The sequence below is a fragment of the Plodia interpunctella genome, chromosome 3 (assembly GCF_027563975.2).
Source record: "Plodia interpunctella isolate USDA-ARS_2022_Savannah chromosome 3, ilPloInte3.2, whole genome shotgun sequence".
Classification (NCBI taxonomy): Eukaryota; Metazoa; Arthropoda; class Insecta; order Lepidoptera; family Pyralidae; genus Plodia; species Plodia interpunctella.
In genome coordinates this window covers 8,756,639-8,778,195 of record NC_071296.1, presented here as the reverse complement: position 1 = coordinate 8,778,195, position 21,557 = coordinate 8,756,639, and the positions used below count along the sequence as shown (strand labels likewise).

General features: G+C 34.6%; 3 protein-coding genes across 4 annotated transcripts; 2 read left to right on the top strand and 1 right to left on the bottom strand.

The window, feature by feature from the left end:
* The first annotated feature begins 212 nt into the window (after window positions 1-212).
* Window positions 213-6,741, top strand: LOC128683563 (uncharacterized). The gene is made up of 7 exons (XM_053769316.2): window positions 213-517; window positions 727-872; window positions 1,245-1,404; window positions 2,223-2,441; window positions 3,730-3,888; window positions 4,260-4,394; window positions 5,107-6,741. Exons 1-7 carry the CDS (start codon window positions 377-379, stop codon window positions 5,260-5,262), a joined length of 1,116 nt encoding a protein of 371 aa, XP_053625291.1. The 5' UTR covers window positions 213-376; the 3' UTR covers window positions 5,263-6,741.
* A 96-nt stretch (window positions 6,742-6,837) lies between these two features.
* On the bottom strand, window positions 6,838-10,804 carry Ntf-2 (Nuclear transport factor-2). 2 transcript variants are annotated; one of them, XM_053769318.2, is made up of 5 exons: window positions 10,563-10,804; window positions 9,667-9,738; window positions 9,033-9,131; window positions 8,590-8,713; window positions 7,177-7,308 (listed from the first exon to the last, which is right to left on the bottom strand). In XM_053769318.2, exons 1-4 carry the CDS (start codon window positions 10,668-10,670, stop codon window positions 8,603-8,605), a joined length of 390 nt encoding a protein of 129 aa, XP_053625293.1. In that variant the 5' UTR covers window positions 10,671-10,804; the 3' UTR covers window positions 7,177-7,308; window positions 8,590-8,602. The 2 variants fall into 2 exon arrangements, with proteins under 2 accessions (XP_053625292.1, XP_053625293.1); XM_053769317.2 differs by lacking the exon at window positions 8,590-8,713 and having other exon boundaries at window positions 6,838-7,308.
* Window positions 10,805-11,325: 521 nt separating this feature from the next.
* On the top strand, window positions 11,326-16,145 carry Prp31 (Pre-mRNA processing factor 31). Its single transcript, XM_053769692.2, has 9 exons — window positions 11,326-11,695; window positions 11,913-12,048; window positions 12,203-12,407; window positions 12,843-12,985; window positions 13,603-13,787; window positions 14,234-14,374; window positions 14,659-14,808; window positions 15,329-15,556; window positions 15,950-16,145. Exons 1-9 carry the CDS (start codon window positions 11,495-11,497, stop codon window positions 16,055-16,057), a joined length of 1,497 nt encoding a protein of 498 aa, XP_053625667.1. The 5' UTR covers window positions 11,326-11,494; the 3' UTR covers window positions 16,058-16,145.
* The last annotated feature ends 5,412 nt before the right edge of the window (window positions 16,146-21,557 follow it).

The window sequence follows — 21,557 nt, the reverse complement described above, 5'->3', positions numbered from 1 at the left end:
AAATATTAAGCGTCATACATTTTTTTTTATTTATATTGTAATGTTGGTATGTAGTATGCTTGAGTTGACTAGCCAGAAACACAAAGTCGCGGCTTTGTTCGCCTTTGGATTAGGCCTTTATACCGTCGACTGTACACGATTATGATTAACTTATCGATTATCGATTCGACAGACAGTAAATAAGTAAATATCATCAAAGCAAGCACTATTTTGCTGTCAAAATAACGAGAAGGAAGGTGAATCCATTGCGATTTTATTAAATTTATTGCCGAGTTATTTCTTGCCTGTGAATGGTGTTATTCCGTATGTGAAAGTTATTTGAAAAAAATTTATGTGAAACCCCATTACATGCATAGGCTTGTATTTAGTGACCAAAATGTGGGACTCGCCATACTTAACTTGTTTGGTTCTGTATATATTTTCTTTCCAAATTATCGCCACTAACTCTCGCACTTCGAATGTTTGGAAACTTAGTGTTGAAGAAGACCAAATCGTTGACGGAACCATAATAGCCCAGGTTAGACAGAACTCTATTCTTAATTTCTTAACATTTATATAATCAATGTACTACATATGTACACATAAACCTTTCATCTTACTTTATCTGATCTTTTATATTACCTTAACTACCTTGAAATTGTGGCTTACTTGTGTTCTCAAAGTGAAGCCTCTGATAACCATATGTTATTAAAATGTCAACTGTGTGCATGGTATTTTTTGTTTTAGGATGTGGATGCTGTTGACAAACCCCCAATGACTGAAGATGACTCTATTTTCAACATTATAACTTCAACAATCTACTATGGTAATACTTGGACAAAACTTGGATTTGATATGTTTTGTACAGACTGCCAAATCTATGAACAACAAAGGTACCTAACCTTTATTTAATTTGTTTTCATATCTAAGTACAAAAAAAACTATAAAACTATTAAAATGTAATGTTTTATTGTAATAACTGTGTTTTTACTACATACTTGCAACAATCTGTAGGAATTTGACATAATATACTATTTTAATATTATTGATTGAACCATATTATGTCACTTATCATAATCTAGTTATTGGCAATTGCTAATGTAATACACAAACAAAATTTATTTAGTCTATTCATAACCCTCCCTGGGTTTGAAATTACTAAAATCTAATTATTTGTCTGTGAAAGAGATTGGTAATTGTTCATCCTCTCAAACAACTTCAAAAGGAATAAGAACATTTTTTAACCCTTCAAAATTCCACATCAGAACTGGGCCTGAAAATGGTGATGAGTCTACACCGGCTGAAGTAAATGGTGAAGCTGATGATGAATATTTGGACTGCGGCAAGGCTGTCAACTTCACATATTACGACAACCTGGTGGGGGTAGCTCGACGACATCGACATCCCAATGTACCAGAGCCACAGGTACTCTTAGTTATGGAAAACCTTGTTATTCATAAAAAAGCTAAAGCATACTGTCATATAACTCAAGTTATGTTTTGCAAAGTGTAGTATTGATTTAACATATTTATTAATAACAGGGCTAGATTACACTGTTAATTATTTACATATTGTACATATTATTTTTTTCAGTACATTTGCCAAACATAAACAAGACATTTGTCTCAGAATGGATGTCAATCTCAACACTAAAATTTTTAAATAATGTCAACTCTGTTGGTTTAGATTTTTATGGCCAAGCAGCTTCATAATTCCTAATTTTATGCTTAACTTCTTCTAGTTTACACTATTTTATGCACCAGCATCTGTCTAAGTCTGTCTATTAGGCTTAGAAACATTAAATTGAGTATGGAATTTTACCTCCTGACAAACGCGTGCAATTAGCTAGTTTAAGCAGTATGTGTAAAGGAATGAAGAAAAGAAAAGCAACAAATACTTATTTTTAGGCATTAAAGAAACATTATGTGTATAAAAAGATTATTTCTATTAACACTGATTGGGCGAGCAATGTTTTTCTAAAATAAGTACCATATATTCATCTTGCAAAGTTACGCAATATAGGAAAATGTTGGTTAAAAAAAAGTTGAGTGGTTGCAGCCATGGGTTGCAGCCATGAGTTGTTGTTTTCCTCTTATGTAGAATTAGTCCTCTATTTTTAGTAGAAAACACTAGGATTTTCATTGCATCATTAGAAAACATTCAGGAAAATTTCACACCTTCACTATTTCTTTTGTATAATTCGAAAATGTTGACACAATGTATTTATTATATTATTTTTCCAGGTAGCTCTTATATTCACAAAGAAGAAATCATACAAAAATGGTGTGACTGAGTTAGACATAAACACACTGGAGAAGCGTCTGAAGAAGGCGAAGCGTGAGAAACCGAAGTCTGTGCAGCTTTACAACCAAATTGGGAACTTTTGGAGGATCAAGGGGGACACGAGACAGTCCATTGAGTGCTTCAGGCGAGCTCTCGCCGTGTCTCCTTACAATTCAGAGGTAATATTTTAATTGATCAGAATTTCTTTGAACAAAGTCCAGGCATAAGTACCTTTATTTCCGGGTTGGTGAGGCGAGCACAAGTACCTAATGATCAGTCCTCTCAATCTGGGACCATTTCATGCAATACTTTTAATAATGTGTAAACTTTCATGTCAATCACTATAGAATTTAGAAATAGGTACCCCTAATTATGTGTAAGTAAACTTTTTCACCTTTCTTTTCCATACCACGTTATTATATCCATGTACCAATTTTCCCCGAATTTCGAAATTCACATTTATAATACTAATTTTGTGAAAACCAATTTTTTTTCTTTTTTAAATTTCTCGTAGTAAAGTTATTATATAAAGTAGGATAGTAGCAATTTTAGGATGTATATTTGTCATAAAGGTTATAAGATACAGACACATTTTGTCGTTGTGTAAAAAACATTGCTATAGAAAACGCAAAAACAAAGTAGGTTGTGTTGTATCAACAAACCAAACTTCTTAATGCAGTGGGATATTTGAAAAAATGTGTACTTGATTATGTCAACATACATATTCACATCTATACATTACATATTCTCCCGTTGATGATGACGTATGATGCCAGGTGACCTGTGCAGGTGACATATAGCCTTGGCAGTTGATAGGCAACAATAACTTTCAAGGGCTGACGCCGGGCAGAAAGAAAGAAAGAAAGAAAACATTTATTTGCCAAAAACATGAGTACAAATAACAAATTGATGTCAAAAAGAATTAAACCTACATGTTTTACCGAATATATGTATGCAAATATAAATAAATAAAGAGGAGCATGCTATCCACATCCACTACAAATCTAAAACAAAAAAGAATTAAAATGTATACTAGCACTAAATTCTATCCGAGTCTATCATTAAAGAAATCATTTAAAGTATAATAACAGGCAGGTGGCTGGTCGTAAAAGATAACCAAATCTACTTTGAAAATATATTATTTAAAAGCTTTGCTAAAGAAATTGGTATGGATATTTTTCCATACCAAGCCTTTTACTAGCTAAAGAATTCCTAATATAGCTGCGCCCGAGTCTCCAATCTAGTCGGAATTTCGGAATGAAAGTACCCTTTTTCCATACCAGGTTACGTCTTACCCGTGCACCATATTTCATCGAAATCCACCCTGTGGCTTTATAAAAATAGAGTATACGAAGTCAAATCCAAACAATCCTACGAGGTTTATTTTTTACGCTGACCCCGGGCTGATCAGCCTCACAGCCCCATATATAACCATGTTACCCCATATGTAACCTGTTATGAATGCAGGTGCTGCTAAACCTGGCCCGAGTGCTATTCACCCTGCAGTACCTGGACGACGCCATCTACCTGACGCGCCGCTCACTCGAGGTGCAGCCGCCGGACCGCAGCGCTTGGCAACAGTACTTCACGCTCGGCGAGATTTTCAAGGCTTACGGACACTATCAGGTATTGATATAGAAACTATTGTTTTTAATATAGTATTCTTATAAGTAGTTTCGCCTCGGGGCTTCGCTCCCATAGGAATTTTGGGATAAAAGGTACCCAGGTTATATTCTACCCGCGTACCAAATTTTATAATAATCCGTAGTAGTAGTAATCCAGTAGATTTTGCGTGAAAGAGTAACAAACATACATAAATATACACACACACATTCTTACAAACTTTCACATTTATAATATTAGTAGGATAATACTTTGTAATAATGTAGTACCACTTTTTTGCTAATATATTTTTTTAATAAAATTCCAGATTAGCTTAGTCCTAAACTATACTATTTGAGGTTAGCTTGTTGACCACAATAGTTGTGTATGTACAGGAGGCAGCAGTGCATCTCCGGCACGCTTTGGACTTGCGGCCAGACTTCGAACCGGCGCTAGCGGCTCTCAAGGACATCGAGAATATACCGGAAGCTTCTGTTCACGTGTACACGCTACTCATCATTGTGTGCTTGGTATGTCAAAGTTAAAGCATTTTTGTAGAAATTAGACCATCATTTTGTACTTATTTCTCGAAAAGCTACAAATACAGGTATTTCGGAATGCTCACTGCTGGGAAAAAGTCCATCATTTCATTTCAGCAGTGATAATTCCCAAATACCTGTAGTTAATGCTTTTCGGGACGACTCATTTAAACAATGTTGGTACGTATGTACTCTCTCCTTCAATTTAATTGGTTTTGAAATTCGTTCGGGGGTTAGGTAAATAAAACTGGCTAAAGGCATACGTAAACGGACAATACTCAACGGCCTACATAAAGCCTGTATCGCGGATCCGATGGACACAACACAACACACCCCAGGACCGCTGCCAAATAGTCATGTCTCTGTATATTCAATCTGTAATCTGGTCACAAGTACAAATATTTGCCCGCGCTGGGAATAGAACACAAGACCTCCAGATCGCAGTGACTACATCAGGGAGATCGTCACGTCACAAAGGTTGTGACGTCATGTCAGAGTTCAAATTTCTTTTTGAAGAATTCTCTACATCATCAGGTCACGCCTTGAGGAGGAAGTAGGGACTTTAAAATGCCATTGAACTTTCAGTATATACCCACATTATTTTTTATCGAATGTGTTATTGCTGACACTGGCATCAGATTTTTATTCAAGTCTATATACCTATAGGCTGATAAAAATATATATATTCTTTTTTAATTCTTAGGTGATGGGCGTTCTCCTAGTAATCCTATCGTCGGTGGACAACGGCGGTGATACAGAAGAACACAAGACCCAACGACACTTCAACCGCGCGATGGCCATGCGCTCCCTGCGGGGCGTGGCATTGGGGGGGGCGCGGGGCCGGAAGAAAGGCTTCTAAATAGCGTCACTTCTAGCGGCCATAGACCGAGTTGTGATCTCGAAACAAAATTAATGTTTCAGTATTACTATGAAAAATAACGGTTTTGAACCACTATGATTTCCTTTATGAAATGGCAAGCCAAACTATTTTTCCGATCAAGATCATATCCAAGTCAAAGTTGCAAATGCTGCAGCTACGGGCAAGCTGATTTCACTTTTGACCTTTGTGATTTAGGACTCAAAATCCTATATAACCAGATGCCTGAAATTTTAACCAGCAATTTACTACTAAATTAGAAGTCTTCCGTGTTTTCCACATTTTGTTGTAAACAAATGAGATCAGCAACTCGGGAGTCCAAATGGCTCGCTTTAATTGCTTATAAAATGCAAATTTTGAAAGTGTTTTGTATATTGCTACTAATGTCTACTGACGTGATAACTATTAACATTGTGGTACTGTTCCTTAGAAGTTCAACATTTGATTTCTTTAAATTTTAAATGAAGCGACTGCTGTTACTTTAGTTTTTTTTTATTGTTTTGACATGTCGATAAATAAAAATACAGCCGCAGAAATGGTGTAACTGAACAGATTTTGTTGTAATTTCAACGAATTAAAATCAAAATTTGAACGTAAGAACCAGTACCATCAGTGAGAGGCTAATGTACAAATATTTTACGTGAAAGCGACCATAAGGTCTTGCCATGTCTCATTTGATCTCTGCTTGTAGTCCGTCGTCATGTTGTTATCGTGGTGTTTCCTTTAGCAGTTTGGAAAGTGTAATTTTTACGGCTTTTCCTTATATTTACAATTTATAAAAGTCTACAATAAAATATCCCTTCCGTTCTCGTTTAAATATTTGTATTGTAAGGTAAATGTTCTGATTTTGAAACTGAAAATGCTTTATGAGCAATAAGTATAAAATAATAAAAATATATTTGTAGCTAGTAATAATAAGTATCTGCAATATGAAGGAAAGGACTTCGTAATGGAAATGCTTGGTAAACTATTATCAAAATGCCAGCTTCTTAAAATCCATTTGATCGACCGTTTAGGTCCTAAATTACTCTGTAAACGCCGATTACAGGACTCAAACATATGGACAAAAACGAAATATATCTTTGAAAACTGATTTATGAGAAAATCGGCATTTTGCATTAAATTAAATTTCTGCATAAAAATTGACTAAGCTGCTAAAAAACTCGCAAGTAACAGGATAGCTGTGACATTATCAATGGCAACTTTGCATCGAGAGTATCACTTTTGCAACCTAGTCATTCACTTAGACAAGTTTGGCCCGGGATGAGCCCGGGCGTGTGTAATTCGTATTGTAGTGCATGCAAAGTAAACTTGTTAAGTGTTCGTAGCTTCTAAGGATTAAAAAGGGTGGAGCAAATCTTAAAATTCTGAGATTGGTAAAAATGTACCTGTTTTCAGTGGTTCTTTTGTTAATTTTTTGACTATTTATAAAACTTAATACATGATTATCTTAGTATCAAATTTTTGTAATTTCTTTTTACCCGCTATTTGGTGAAGGAGTTAAAATTCCCGTTCTCACTGTGTAATGACAGCTATGCAATAAGAGAAACATAGACCCAAAATTATAAAATTATATTTATTTATAAAATGTATGTATACATGTAACTGAAAAAGTCCGCCGTTATTTTCACTAAAGCTGTCTTAGTACAAGCCAAAAAAAATACCAAATCACTGATTGCTCTTTAGTATGAAAGAAATATTAAAACTTATCGATAAATCAGTAAGGCTTTGAGTTGTTCACATCATAAAAAATTGATCTATACATTGAGATCGCAACCTTCCCGTTATTATACAAGTACAATTTAGGCAATTCATTCAATTTGTTACTTACACCTAGTTAACCAAAACAAGATTTATTACAGCGTTGATCATACGAGCATTATGTATGATCCGGTATTGTGATGTTAAGAAAAATTAAGCTGAGTCGTGGATGCCGAGGCGGAATATGTCATGTTGGACAAAGAAAGAATCTCCAAGTGGTTTCAGTACGAAGGTCTGCATGTATGGGTGTGGAGGATCGTCATCGCACTGAAAATAGAAACAGACAAGTTATGAACATCATTTAATACTATATTTACTTATATTATTCACACAATTTTCAATCCAAAATCTATGAGTAGTACTATTAGTCCTGTCAATAAAGGAGTTGTAGAGGGAAAACAGGCCTCTTAAATTATTTTGTTTTACGTTGCTCAGAGAGTGAATATACTAAAAATCCCAGTAATAAGTAGATGTTGACTAGGAGTAGGTATTGAGTATGTTTACTCCCTAAGTAGAGTACTTAGATATATAATAAACAAGTTTCTTATCGGAATGGAAATGGTAATTAATTTTAGTTCATGTGAGAATTTGAATTAGAGAAAAGTGGTACGTAATATTATTGTATAACTTAGGTTATTTTCTTATTTAGTATTATTTAGTTCTTAATTCCATAATTCAAAGACACAGACTTACAATTAAAACAACAACCCATTAAACTCATTAAGATAACAAGCAGAAAATTTAAAGTTTATGAGAAAGGATGCTGATTATTTCCGATAAAGATAAAATATTTCGGTCATAGAAACTATACTATTAAAGAATAGTTATTGTGTATTATTAAGTAATATGGAATGAGACACAGTGTCACATTTGCCAAAGAAGCAATAGGTGTTTGAAGCAAGTGGTTTTGAAACCACCCAACTCAGAAATTCCAAGTATATATTTATATTATATATAGGATCATAAACCTACTTGTATCCTGAGGTAGGATTGATTTATCATAGTAATGTGTACTTATCATTTCACTAATTGATCATATTGCACTGGTATATAAACATGCCAGTATGTATAACGAGTTCCATTGGAAAAGATTACAGAATAAACGTAAATTCCATACTAAAATTTATTCATGTCTGATTGTAAAAACTTTATTGCACGAAATAAGTACACAAATTAAAATTATTACAAAAAAGATACATGTTTGACGGTGGACATGCTTACAGTCAATCGGCGATAGGTTGAGAGGACATGTATGCATTAAAGTTTATTATGTCCTTTTTTCACATCAAAACAGAGCATTGGATTGAGGTATTTTAGATGTGGATATAGTTAAAGAACTGGAGAGTGACATAGGATAAGTTTTGCTAGGCAGCCACAGGCATCGGCTATTTTACTAAAATACTTGTTTATAGTGGCATGTGGTATTATAAACTACATGAAAGGTTTGGTGCTTTAAATAAAAAATAGAAAGTTATTGTTAGAAACACAAACCAAAGTAGTGACAGGCAGAAATGTTATGTAAAGTGCAATAACACTATCACATCTTACTTTGCTGTCTATATTAAACATCATGTAGTGCCAGTCTGAATATGTCATGCTCTACATAGAATGAGTTTCCTATTGGCTTCAACACAAATGTTTGTAGGTAGCCGTGTGGTTGGTCATCATCTGTCTATCACAAATGTAACATTACTTTTAATACTTAGATAAGTCATTAACTAAATAAATATATTGCGAACTTCACTGTAGCAGATAAGATAGTTATGAAAAAATATATAAACATTTGTCAAATTAAAAACAAGTTTGACATGAAAATGAAATAATTGAATTTATTTTAATTTTAATGATGAATCACTTGCATAATTCTTCATTTGGAAAAGTTTATTATTTCTTATACTTTCTCAACAAATAGGTCCATATATTATATATTGTCAATATTTAATTGTATACCTTTTCTTTTCAAAAAATGTAAAATATTTGTATAAAATTACCTGCAACCTGCCAAGTACATTTATTAGAACTCCTCCATCAAACATTGGCTGTGAATCTACAGATGTTATTAGTCTACCAATTTTTTGAAAAGTTAATGCCTGTAACAAAATACAAAGTTTAAATCATTGCACATTGCAACTAAAATAGTTTCGATTTAAGTATTGCTGATGCTAGCATATAGTGTCGCAAGATTTAATTTTATAAAATAAGCAATATTTTTGCTTTCTATGCACTCTAGGATTTCACATTACTAATTAATGTGTCACATTAATAATAGATTTCATGAAAACAGAAAAGATAACATAATGTGAAATCCTAGAGTGCATAGAAAGCAAAAATATTGCTTATTTTATAAAATCATGTTTAAAATAAATAACCACAAATGCTTCATTAATAATAAATAACAAATAACCATAAATGCTTCATTAAGCATTTGTGGTTATTTATCACTAAACAAATATTATCTCTTAGTTATCGAATTCTAATGATTTCGAAAATATGTTATGTATGTACAGTACATTAAAATTTGTGAATGTGCAAAATTGTTAGGAGTCTCAAACTGGATTCAGATTTTATAAACTATAAATAAATAAATCTGCTGCAAACAGCTTAAGTTTTAGCACTAGAACTTACATTTAACTTTTCCATAATTTTCACAGCACCTTGTATCTGAACTCCCTCAAAGGTCATAAAGGATGTTTCCACCTTAAAAATAAAAAAAATATTCTATATTAACAAGTTAAAGAGGTTAATGCTATTGTTATTATATAGTGCAAAGGTGCAAATTCTGTATTCAAGTTCAATCAGGGCCGCCTGGTTTTTGTGGCCCATTTGGGGTTTATGGATATATGGTCTATTGGAAGACGGTACTATTGGAACACATAATGAGGATATAAGAACAGAAATAGGAAAACAGATGGTTAGTATTAAACCCAGGATATTCACTACTGTGAAATTTTTGCAATTTAGATGGCCTAAGCCTTTCCCATGGATGTGGCAATCACATATGGATAAATTAAATTAGGCCATTAAAAAAAGTATAATTGAAAATCTATGTATAGTGTTGTGTTTATAGCCTGATAAAGACAAGACTCGCAAGTTCAAAAAAAAAATACATGTTTACACACATTTGTTGTCAGATAAAGTAACACTCAAAATCAAAACTCAGCATGAAATTCATGAAGAAAGGAAAGTGTAGTACCTAATACTATTTAACTGTATACAAACAATATTCAATTCAGGATAAGATTGAGCTGTGTGGTGTAGTTAGGTTGTTTTAGTGGTGTAGTTGGATTGTTTTATTTTCAGTACAGAATCCAAGGTTTGTAAAAATAGGAAGTGTCACAAAAATATTGGTATGTTGAAACGGCATGAAACACAATGCTTAAATTTTCGGCGGGAGCTGCTCCTTTCCAGTAACCTAAAATTATTATGGAATTTTTGGTTTCAGATTGAGATAAATACTTTTTGCTGTGCGGTAGTAAAATTTATTATTTTCAATAAATAAAAACGACTACAATACTACTCACGTTGTACATATTCGCTAGAGTAGCTCGTGAAGCCGGATCATCGAACAAAGCATAATACTGTTGAACGAATCCTTTTCCGATGGCATCGTACTGTGGATTGAGCGCCATTTAGATGGCAAATTGTTCCAAACACCACTGTAATAACTTGACCTTTCTGTAAAATATATAAAATGTAGGCTTCTCAAGCCTCTCTCTTGGTGCACTTTTCACAATGAAAAAATCACGAACGAACGAAACGAAAGATGGCAATGGCCTAGTGTTGCCAAATGCATAATAAACCTCGATTAGTATAGTATCAATAGTCATCGATATTACCGATAATTACATAGTACCGATAGTATTTTACAATAGTATTTATATAATACACTCTAAATGTTTTTATAATATCTGTGTACCTATGTATATATATATCGCAATCGCAAATCGCAATACAAAATGAAAAGAGGTTTGGCTACAGGTGAAAGAGATAACAATATAATGTACCCATGTAATTAATAGGTATATACTCCCACAGTATTAGGTAGGTACTTGCTCCAGCAAATAAATAGTCTGGGCTCCAGTGTTATGTTATAGCTGTATTGCATTCAATTTTCTAAGTACCTATGGTTTATTCAGAGTATTTATACTCGAAGCGAAACATTCGTCGGCAACGTAATGCATACCGTAACCCGTTATAGCTATACGGATATAACGTTAAATAACGTTACATATGTAATGGCTGCACAAGCCCTGGTGTCAATGTCAATAACTCATAATTATCACTGTCACTGTCATCCATAATGTAATTTTTTTATTAAAATGCTAGCGACGAAACGAAGCTCGCTAAATTAATATAATAATTTTGCCAAATTTCAATTTGATTAAATTATTGACATAAAAAATACTTATCTACTCACCTATTTCGACTTCTAAATACAAAATCCTTTATTAAAATGTCCTTGGCGGATGAATTATTGGCTGATTTGGAAGAAAACGATGATGGTGAATTGGAAGCCGCAATCGAAAGTAAAACCTCAAATGATCCATCCCATGAGTTTGCTGTTCCTTATCCTGTTATCCCTAAAGAGGAAGAAATAAAAAATGTTTCTATTAGGGAGTTGGCCAAGTTAAGAGACTCAGATCGGCTCAAACGAGTAAGATGAAAAATATATTTTAAAGATCGTTTCATTTATTCCATTAGACGCTTTCTACAGAGTCACTTGTAACTTACAACATTGTTACAAATAAAATTTGCTTCTTGCCTGCTGGATATAATTCAATATAAGTTATATCCTCCTAGCATTTAGTACCTAAAAAACTTAAGTATTTTTAAATAATACTTAATCATATTGTGTGACTATAATTTTACAGGTGATTACTGAGATAGAACAGAATGTGGGGAACAATCGAAAGAAAATTGAAGTGACGGGATTGATGGAATCTGATCCTGAATACCAGTTGATTGTGGAAGCCAACAACATAGCTGTAGAAATTGATGGAGAAATTGGTATGTGTCTGTTTTATTAATATTCATATAGAACATGTAATTGTTCATATAGAATTAATAATTATTTTCTCTTCATCAGAATATTGTCAGAAAAGTAAAGAAAAATCTTATTATACTTACACCCGTTGTACAATGAGCTTTTAATATTTTTCAGCTATCATTCACAGATTTGTTCGTGACAAGTACCAAAAGCGTTTCCCCGAGCTGGATTCATTGATTGTGACTCCTTTAGAATATATCCGGAGTGTGAAGGAACTTGGTAATGATCTGGACCAGGCTAAAAACAATGAAATTCTTCAGAGCTTCCTTACGCAAGCCACTATTATGATTGTGTCAGTGACAGCATCAACTACACAAGGGTAAGTAAGATTTACTTCTTATTTAGCCATGAAATGACCCATAAATGGGAGGACTGACATGCTATCTCTGTTTATTATAATGGTTCACTGTTAGAGAATGCCATATTGTGTTAATCCAACTTTTGTACATATTTTTTGGAATTTTGTGCTATGAAGTTTTTATAACATAAAATATATTGACCTAGTGGTTCTTAGACTTGTGTCCTCTAGGTATATAAATACTAATATCTTATAATTTAAATACACAAAATGGGCAAAGCTAGGAAATAAAAATGTACAAATTGGAGAGTGAGAAGTAATAGACTTTTAACTGTATTTTATCATTATTTGTTTGTGTAAATAAATTGTTAAAGGATTGTTGAACAATGCAGATTAAACACTTGAATGTTACATACATATGAAAATGTTTATATAAAGATTTTTATATTTTTTTAGGAAAAGATTGAGCGAAAATGAGTTGCAAGAAATTTATGAAGCTTGCGACATGGCTGCTGAGATAAACAATTACAAGTCAAAGATATTTGAATATGTTGAGAGTAGAATGACATTCATTGCACCAAACATTACTGCTATTGTTGGTAAGATATATGATGGTTAGCATTTTGATTGACGACCTCGGTGGCGCATTGGTAAGGTTCTTGCCACTGAACCGAGAGGTTCAGTGGCAAGAGGGTTTGATCCCCGGTCGGGTCATGATGGAAAATGTTCTTTTTCTGATTGGCCTAGGTCTTGGATGTTTATCTATATTTGTTATATAGTATTGTTGAGTTAGTACCCATAACACAATTGATTTGTGTTAAGTGCAGGTATTAATCAATTGCAGGAAAGTGAAACACAATAGATAAACAATTTTTTGACCGGGGCATTTGCACCAGTTCATAAACTGTATACATGTACAAAATCTGGACAGTTATTGATTAGTACGAGTCCAGATATTTCTACTTATTTCTTAACACCTGCATTTAACACTTATACATATACTAATCAAAATATGAACAGGGCTTTATGGAATACCGGGGCCTCCACTCCCGCGTGAAAGAGAAACAATCATACACACATTCATCCTCACAAGCTTTTGCATTTACAATATTAGTAGGATAGGATTTGTATAGAACACTATAAACATAATTTTTTTTCAAGCTAAGAAATTTAGATCAGTATTGAATTGATATGTCATAAATTTGTTTAATTACAGGTGCATCAACAGCAGCGAAAATTCTGGGAGTCGCTGGTGGGTTGTCAAAGCTGTCCAAAATGCCGGCTTGCAATGTTCTACCACTAGGGCAGCAGAAGAAGACACTCTCTGGCTTCTCACAAGCCGCTGCATTACCACACACTGGTTTTATTTATTTCTCACAAATTGTTCAGGACACTCCACCTGTAAGTATATTGTTTATTTAGTTCTGCATGATAAAATTTTTCCACAAAGTACTCAGGAACATGATATCTAAAACAAATAAAAATATAATGGATAAACTCTAAACACCATTGAACCATTGAAAATGTTTATCTAAGTTGGCAAAAGATCTTGACAAGGACAACCCTGAAAATGTTCTCTTGCTATGGAATATAGGTTTGGTTATTTTTTTACTTTGAACATACCATAGGACGCTTTCAGTTGACTTTAGATAACTTTTTCAACACATTTGCTCGAATTTCTTTTTGTGTTTCAACACTTCGCAAATATTTGCATACTATGTTTTCCATTACATGGTGTGACTGACATATATGTGTATTTGATCATTAAAAGCACAGCCTTATTATAGCGAAAATCCTGTTTTTATGCCTGTATTATGAAAACACATAATACACCATTTGGCTTTTAGGAACTGAGGTACAAGGCAGCGAAGTTGGTATCAACTAAACTTACGCTGGCTGCTCGAGTGGACGCCTCGCATTCCAGCACAGACGGACACATCGGACGGCAGCTACGGGAAGGCATTGAGAAGAAACTGGACAAATTACAGGTTAATTTGTATTAGAAAAATATATTTGGATCATTTTTGATACAATTAGTATGCACACTTGATATTTCGATACACATGTTCCAATAAATTGATATTCTTTGACATCTTTGGGTTAGATTTCGTAACGAGGCTACAAATGCACACGCTAGCTCCACCATCACATTCTTATCAATTTCCCTTATTTCTTAGCGAAAATTATAGGTGTTTCGCGAAATAAATGATGATTTATTGGTTAATAAATACTTATGTATTGGTGGCTCAAACATTAAGTTGTTGGAACACAGGAGCCCCCCCCGGTGAAGTTCGTGAAGCCGCTGCCGAAGCCGATCGAGCAGAGCCGCAAGAAGCGCGGCGGCAAGCGCGTGCGCAAGATGAAGGAGCGCTACGCCATGACAGAGTTCAGGAAGAACGCCAACCGGCTCAATTTCGCTGACGTGAGTGTAACTTTCATGGCGTTTATAAGCTCGTTTATTTGTTTGTTTGTTTGTTTGTTTGTTTGTTTGTTTGTTTGTTTGTTTGTTTGTTTGTTTGTTTGTTTGTTTGTTTGTTTGTAGTTTACATTCAAAATCATTTGTTCTTAACTTAGGACATATCACTTGTTGACGTCAAAACTTAAACTATTTATAAAAAAGTTAAATCATACTTTTAAAGTATGCTTTACTTTACTTTATGCTAAAGTACATTTTGTCACTATCGCTATTGACTTCTGTGGCTATATGTAAAATCTCCTATATATCTATCTATATGTAAAATTAAATACAATAATAAAGTTTCCAAAATTGTTTCAATTTTGTAACCACCGTCAAGATGGTTATTTCGCGCGAATAAAAATGAACTTTATATCAATGCCATAACGCAGCTTGTAAAAAACGTATTTGGTCTAATTTTTTTACAAATTCATGCGATAATGAACCCTCTTAACTTTAAAAAATAAAATCGATATCTGCACAACAGATAGAAGACGACGCGTACCAAGAAGACCTGGGCTACACGCGCGGCACGATCGGAAAGTCGAGTACGGGTCGTGTGCGGCTGCCGCAGGTCGACGAGAAGACCAAAGTTCGAATCAGCAAGACCCTGCAGAAGAACCTGCAGAAACAGAACCAGCAGTATGGCGGCGCCACTAGCATAAGGAGGCAGGTTTCCGGTACGGCTTCTTCGGTCGCCTTCACTCCATTGCAGGTGAGTGTGATATTACAATAGCTTTTTGTTATAATATAGTGGGTGTGTAGTCTCCATATCCTCACGTGGTTGGCAGCTGATAGGCAACGATAGCGTTCTCAAAGAGGGTTTATGTCATGTAAAAAATTGCAAAATTGCAAAAAGATTCGTTGAGGTAGAATAATAGAAGGAATCCCACTAGTATTATAAATGCTAAAGTTTGTGAGTATGTAGGTGTGTGTGTATGTTTGTTACTATTTCACGCAAAATCTACTTTACGGATTCTTATGAAATATAGTACATGCGTACAATATAACCTGGAATAACTCATAGGATACTTTTTATCTCGAAATTCCCACGGGAGCGAAGCCCCAGGGCGCGCTAGTATAAATATATATTTTTTTTTTGTTTCAGGGTTTGGAGATAGTTAACCCGCAAGCTGCCGAAACTCGTGTAAATGAAGCTAACGCCAAATATTTTTCCAACACTTCGGGTTTCCTCTCGGTGGGAAAAACTACTTGAAGTTCGGTAAAACTTATATTAATTTGACTTACATTTAAATTTGTATTGATTATGAAGTATTTTCAAATAAAAATAGTAATTAAGCGTATTTTGATTTTCTTTCATTAACCTAGCTTTGAAAAATACTATACAAATAGCTTCTAAAAGTAAGTTCAAAAATTATCCAATTTACTTTTACTATAACCTAATGTACCATAAAGCTAATGTTGCATGGTTACCCGCATCGGGTGACCATGCAACATTTTCAGCAAATTTCTAATTCAGTCATCATAACCACGAGGCGAACTCCTTTGATTCGTGTCCTAAAACCGATAAATCACGGTAAAGAGGTGAACCCCGAACGCGGTGAGCGAAAACAAACGAATGCTGCCACGAATATGGGGAATCCACACATTCGCGTTTAGCCGCGTTCGACACTGACTAGCGGCATTAGACATACTATATTATAGAATCGTTAAATGTATTTAAAAAAACTCTTCGATTAATGGAATGCTCGCTTGATTTCTTTGGTTTGAAGAAACAAAAAATCTTTAGTATTATATCAAAATTACATGGATTTAGTAAGTACTTCGGAGTACCTACTAATTCCATGCAAAATTACTACAGCGGAAAAAAAAATCTAATAGCACTTTGCAGTCTTATTTTTCTTTTAGAGTTATTTAAAATTTTACTTATTGTTTAAAATAGAATCCAATCAAAATCACTTGAGACGTGTAAGATACCTGTGAAAGTCTAATTTCTGCCTAACTAAAGTCTGACGACCGTTTGATAATTGGGTACTAAAGTTTATCAATGGAAAAGTAAAGGGAAATCTAGGGCAAGAAAAAGTAGACGAATAAGTATGGCAACGATGTGAAGATTCTTTCAATGGGTCCGGCTCAAATTCCATAAGCCGCGGCATTCAAAGCACAATTACTGACATAATAATAAATTCATGAAATCGGATCTTGTTAATTATTTCCCTCATATATAAAAAGTTAATCACTAAGAATAACTATTTGTATAGAGCGCTCTTATGGGTTTATCGTCCGTATCATACTTATAATTATTATTCAGAATGCAGCCAACTAGATCAAAATTACTTTTGTTTTAATAGCTATTCGTGAGCAGGTATAACTTACATTACCGTTTTCAGAGGCACCTCATTTTCATCTTGTTCTGCCGCCAGATAGCAGTGGTTGCTTTGTTGTATTCTGATTTGAAGGGTGAGAGAGTAAGAATTAAAACAATGTAATAATTACACAGCCTCTCTCTCTCTCTGCCTCCGTAATTACAGTGTGCTGTAGCAAAAGACCCTAAGCCACAAAATCTACCAAAGCCTCGTGTTGCGGGCGTCCATAAGCTGCGGTGACCGCTGCCCATCAGGTGAGCCGCATGTCTATTTGCCTTCTTGGTTATAAATTCTTGCAATATTTACATTGTGTGTGCTCTAACACACTACATATCAATATTCTATCCTACCTCTATGGGGAGTAATTATAACCCACGAGCCGCTAATGAGAAGATTCACGGTTCGAAATTGCGGTATCGATTGTTGCCCGTTGTTTTCAAGAAATATGATTTGTATGCGCAATGTAAATAGACACAATAACTTTGTAATAATCTCAATGATCGATGACATACTTATCATCTTTAGATTTAGTCTAGTTCTCTGTTCTGGCGATAATTTTAATTTATGTTAGCGAAATTAAATCAAACTGTGTCACCCAAAATGGAATTAAAACAAAGAGTCGAGAGATTGAAATTCAATCTCTCGACCTGGGTTGGGACATCTGTTATATTTTTTGTGACAAAATAGGAAGAAAGAATATAATAAAATAGGAAGAAAGAACATAAAAGTTAAAAATATATATTTACTTTTATATATACGTAAAATCAAAGTTACTAAGATCCCCCATTTTTGCGTCCGTATCAATGATTAATTTCCGTGCGCAGTCTCGAGCTTAAAAATAAAGTTAATTGACTAACAAATTGGTATGGTAAATAACAAAATACAGGTCGCGAGATAGAATTCCAAATAGGTATACCTACCTAGTAAGTGTTCCGCGGTTTTTCGCGCGGCCCACAAATAGACCGGAACCAGACGGTTGATGCGCGGGCGATTGTGTCGGCCTCAATTGCACCGCGCACTGTCACACACGGCTCACAAGATTTGTTTATTAAAAATGAACTCCATTGTTTCAAGTAATTACTGGTCATTTGCCATCTATAGCGACGTGTCAGGCGCCTTACCTACATAGACAAGCCGCTAGGGCCGATAGGGCAGTAGGGTTTGTAGATAAGTTTAGATAATTTTATTATTAATTTTAAAATGCATATTTCAAGAAATGTATTTTAATCACGAAATACACCCATGGTATTGCAGGCGTCAGGTACCATTAGGTTAAAGTAAAGTTAAGGAGCACAACACAGAAATTCTATGCAGCACTTTTGCTGCAAGATTGTATGGCATTTTAACACATGTGCGTTACATTTTTCTAATTGACGATGTGTCTCAAGAAATCAATAATTTTTTTTTTAATTGTGAAAAACTATCGCGTGAAGTTATAGATAGAGTTTATTTCGTATAACAGAAATTAGAAATATAGAATAGTAAATACTTATAGTAGAGCAGTGAAGTCGGATGGTGTATTAAAATACCTTCCAGCGATGTGCAAAGTCAGAAAATTAAAATGTTATTTAACGAAAACTGGTTATTTTCCTGTTCGCCTTCCCTTATTCCTCTTAAACAAATCAAACAAAAAGCACTTCTGACTTACTAATTTCAAATGTTCCGACTCTGAACCTTTGATGAAGTTAAACGAACCTGTCGCCAACCAAACACCGCGAATTCCTCCATGCCCTAATGCCCTCAAAATGTCGTATCCCAAATTTATATTTATTGTGCTCAATTATTTGAACGCTCTCTTCACCATTACAAGTTTGTCCGCATTTATGACATTTTGCTACCTTTGTCTGTATCCGGTAGTAAATTTTAAATTGCAAGTTTGTATGTAGGTTTAGGGTGTATTTATGCGGTGAAAGGTATGCGACAGCGCATACAAATAATTTGTCCATAGAAATCTTGTTTGGTGATCAAGATGTTTATGGTTGGATTTAAGTAGCTCTGCCACGAGTGGATAAAAGCAGTAGGCAGGAATTTGAATAATAAAGTATGAAGAGGTAACTACAAAGTGTGATTTAACATGTTTCCCCGACCCAGGGTCAAACTCGTAAACTAAATGCAAATACCGACCTGCTGCGACGCCATCTCTTATTTTCTTGTTTAGCTGCTCGACCGGGGAGAAATCTGGAATCGAGTAGTGACCTACTAAATTCTATGTAGGTATGTTTATTGAATAGATGGTTGGTTTGAAACGAGTCTACTTATATGTATAAATGGAATATCGTGTGTCGATAAATGATGAATGATCGCCCGCATATTTTAGCCAAAACGCGTGGAAGAAGTTAAATAAATAAATAAATTTATTTGAGCCAAAACATTTCTTGTAAGTATAAGTTTCTTGAACTGCGCTATCTGCGAAACATGATGATGAAAAAGCATTTGTTACAGTTTTTTTTAATTGAGATAAAGAGCATAGATATTTTATCAGTTGCCAACTTCACAACTTAGCGGACGCGACAACACAGATACTAGTTATTAAATAATAGTGTGTCGTCACCATTGTTGTTTCGAGAGCATGAGAATCTTACACGCCCACGACAACGGGGTCGCAAACTGCTCTAAGTACAAGTTGAATAATGATGCAATAACTACGATGCCTGTTAACAATTAGAGATTTTTAGAATAACTTATTATTTAATTTTAGTTAGGTACTTTGTCGCTACATTTTTTGATGTTTTGATGATGCCTGCTTACGGCTTTCGCGGGTAAATTGATTAAAGTTGTCACAAATCTTAACTTCTTACCTTGGTTTTCTCCATATTAGCGTGGACTACTTATACTACATTTTTTTAAATCATAAGTTCTTATATGTCACATAAGAACATGGATGATGTGAAGATGTTTGTCACTCAATCTCGCTAAATCTCCTACATGGACTTTGATGTCTGAATATATTATAACCTACATTGTACTTACTACAAACACATAGGATATTTATTCTTGCGAAGCCCTAGGGCTTACAGAAGTTATGATTATGACTGAGTGAGTTCATAGGAATGGTAAAGGCTATATGTTCTCCATAGAATAGATTCAACATATTTTGATTGACAGCGTCCGTACATCGTCTACAGGATGAAGTGGCGACAGGTGAGAGGCGCTCGTGAGAACCTCATTATAGACATAAAGGCTCGCTAATACTGTTTATAGAGCCATTCCATTGCGTTACGACCTCGCGACGGCTGACATCTGAAATTTATCGGAATGCCTAGGTCACAAAGAGCGAGTGAATGTGACTTGTTTGGTTAGGATTCGGATCGACTATTCTATTGGTCATTTCTTACGATGATTTTCACATGTACTCACGTAGTACTAGATGAGAAGATCACATAGTAGGTAATCAGCGGCGTAATAACACTTGTGTAAAATGTATAACTTTTTATTATACTACCAAGCAGACAAACAATCATACGGCCCACTTGATGGTGAGTGATCATAACAGTCTATCAACGCCTGTGGCCTGGGATCTTTAAAATCTTTCTCTCGCTCTCATCTCAGCAATTTCCCCGTTTGGGCATTACTCAGTCGTTGAGCATAGTAGCCCAAGGTCGGATTTCCTTCCTTTAAAATCTTTAAAAAATCACCAGCGTGAACAAAATTGAATTTGTAGTGTCCTCATTTCCAATAGGATCGGGCGCATAGGCAATTGCCACCCTATAAGTAGTCTAGTAAGATAGGTGTATATATATTATACTTAGATACCAGCTTCGCTATCATTGTGATTTTACCTTATATGTCTATATCTCTACCCATTCTACCAATGTAATTTGATAGAATCCCAGAATCCGGATTCTTCTTCAAATCCAAATAGTATTGAATCTAATTGAGTAACAAACGTGCATATGTTCTCATTTATCGTATAAATATGATCTACTTATCTTTACTAACCAACAGTACCTAATTAGTGCTGTCGACTAGAGAACAGATACTTTGCAACAAAAGCGTTAAGCTTTCCCTTCAGCTCTAAGACTACATGTTCATTATAGTACCCCAGTCGGCTCTGTAAGCGGTCCTCATTTCGTTACAAGTTTGCATGTAGGTTGACCTGCAGAGGTTCTAATGTGGACAACATATGGATGTGGCTTCTCCATCAATAATTAAAGAACAGAAATTATTTTTTTTAAGGAACTAAGTAACGTCAGCTTCGGGCTATCTAAAGGATTTTATGTGACTAGGTCTGCCTTGGGCCATTTGTCTTTCTGTTAGTAATTAAGTAAGATTTGAAATTAGAGAACCAAAGCGATATTCTACTATCTATATATACTAGCGATATTCTACCTAGGTTATGGTACTTGAACGACACGTTTTTTAATCGATATGACATCTAAAAATTTAATA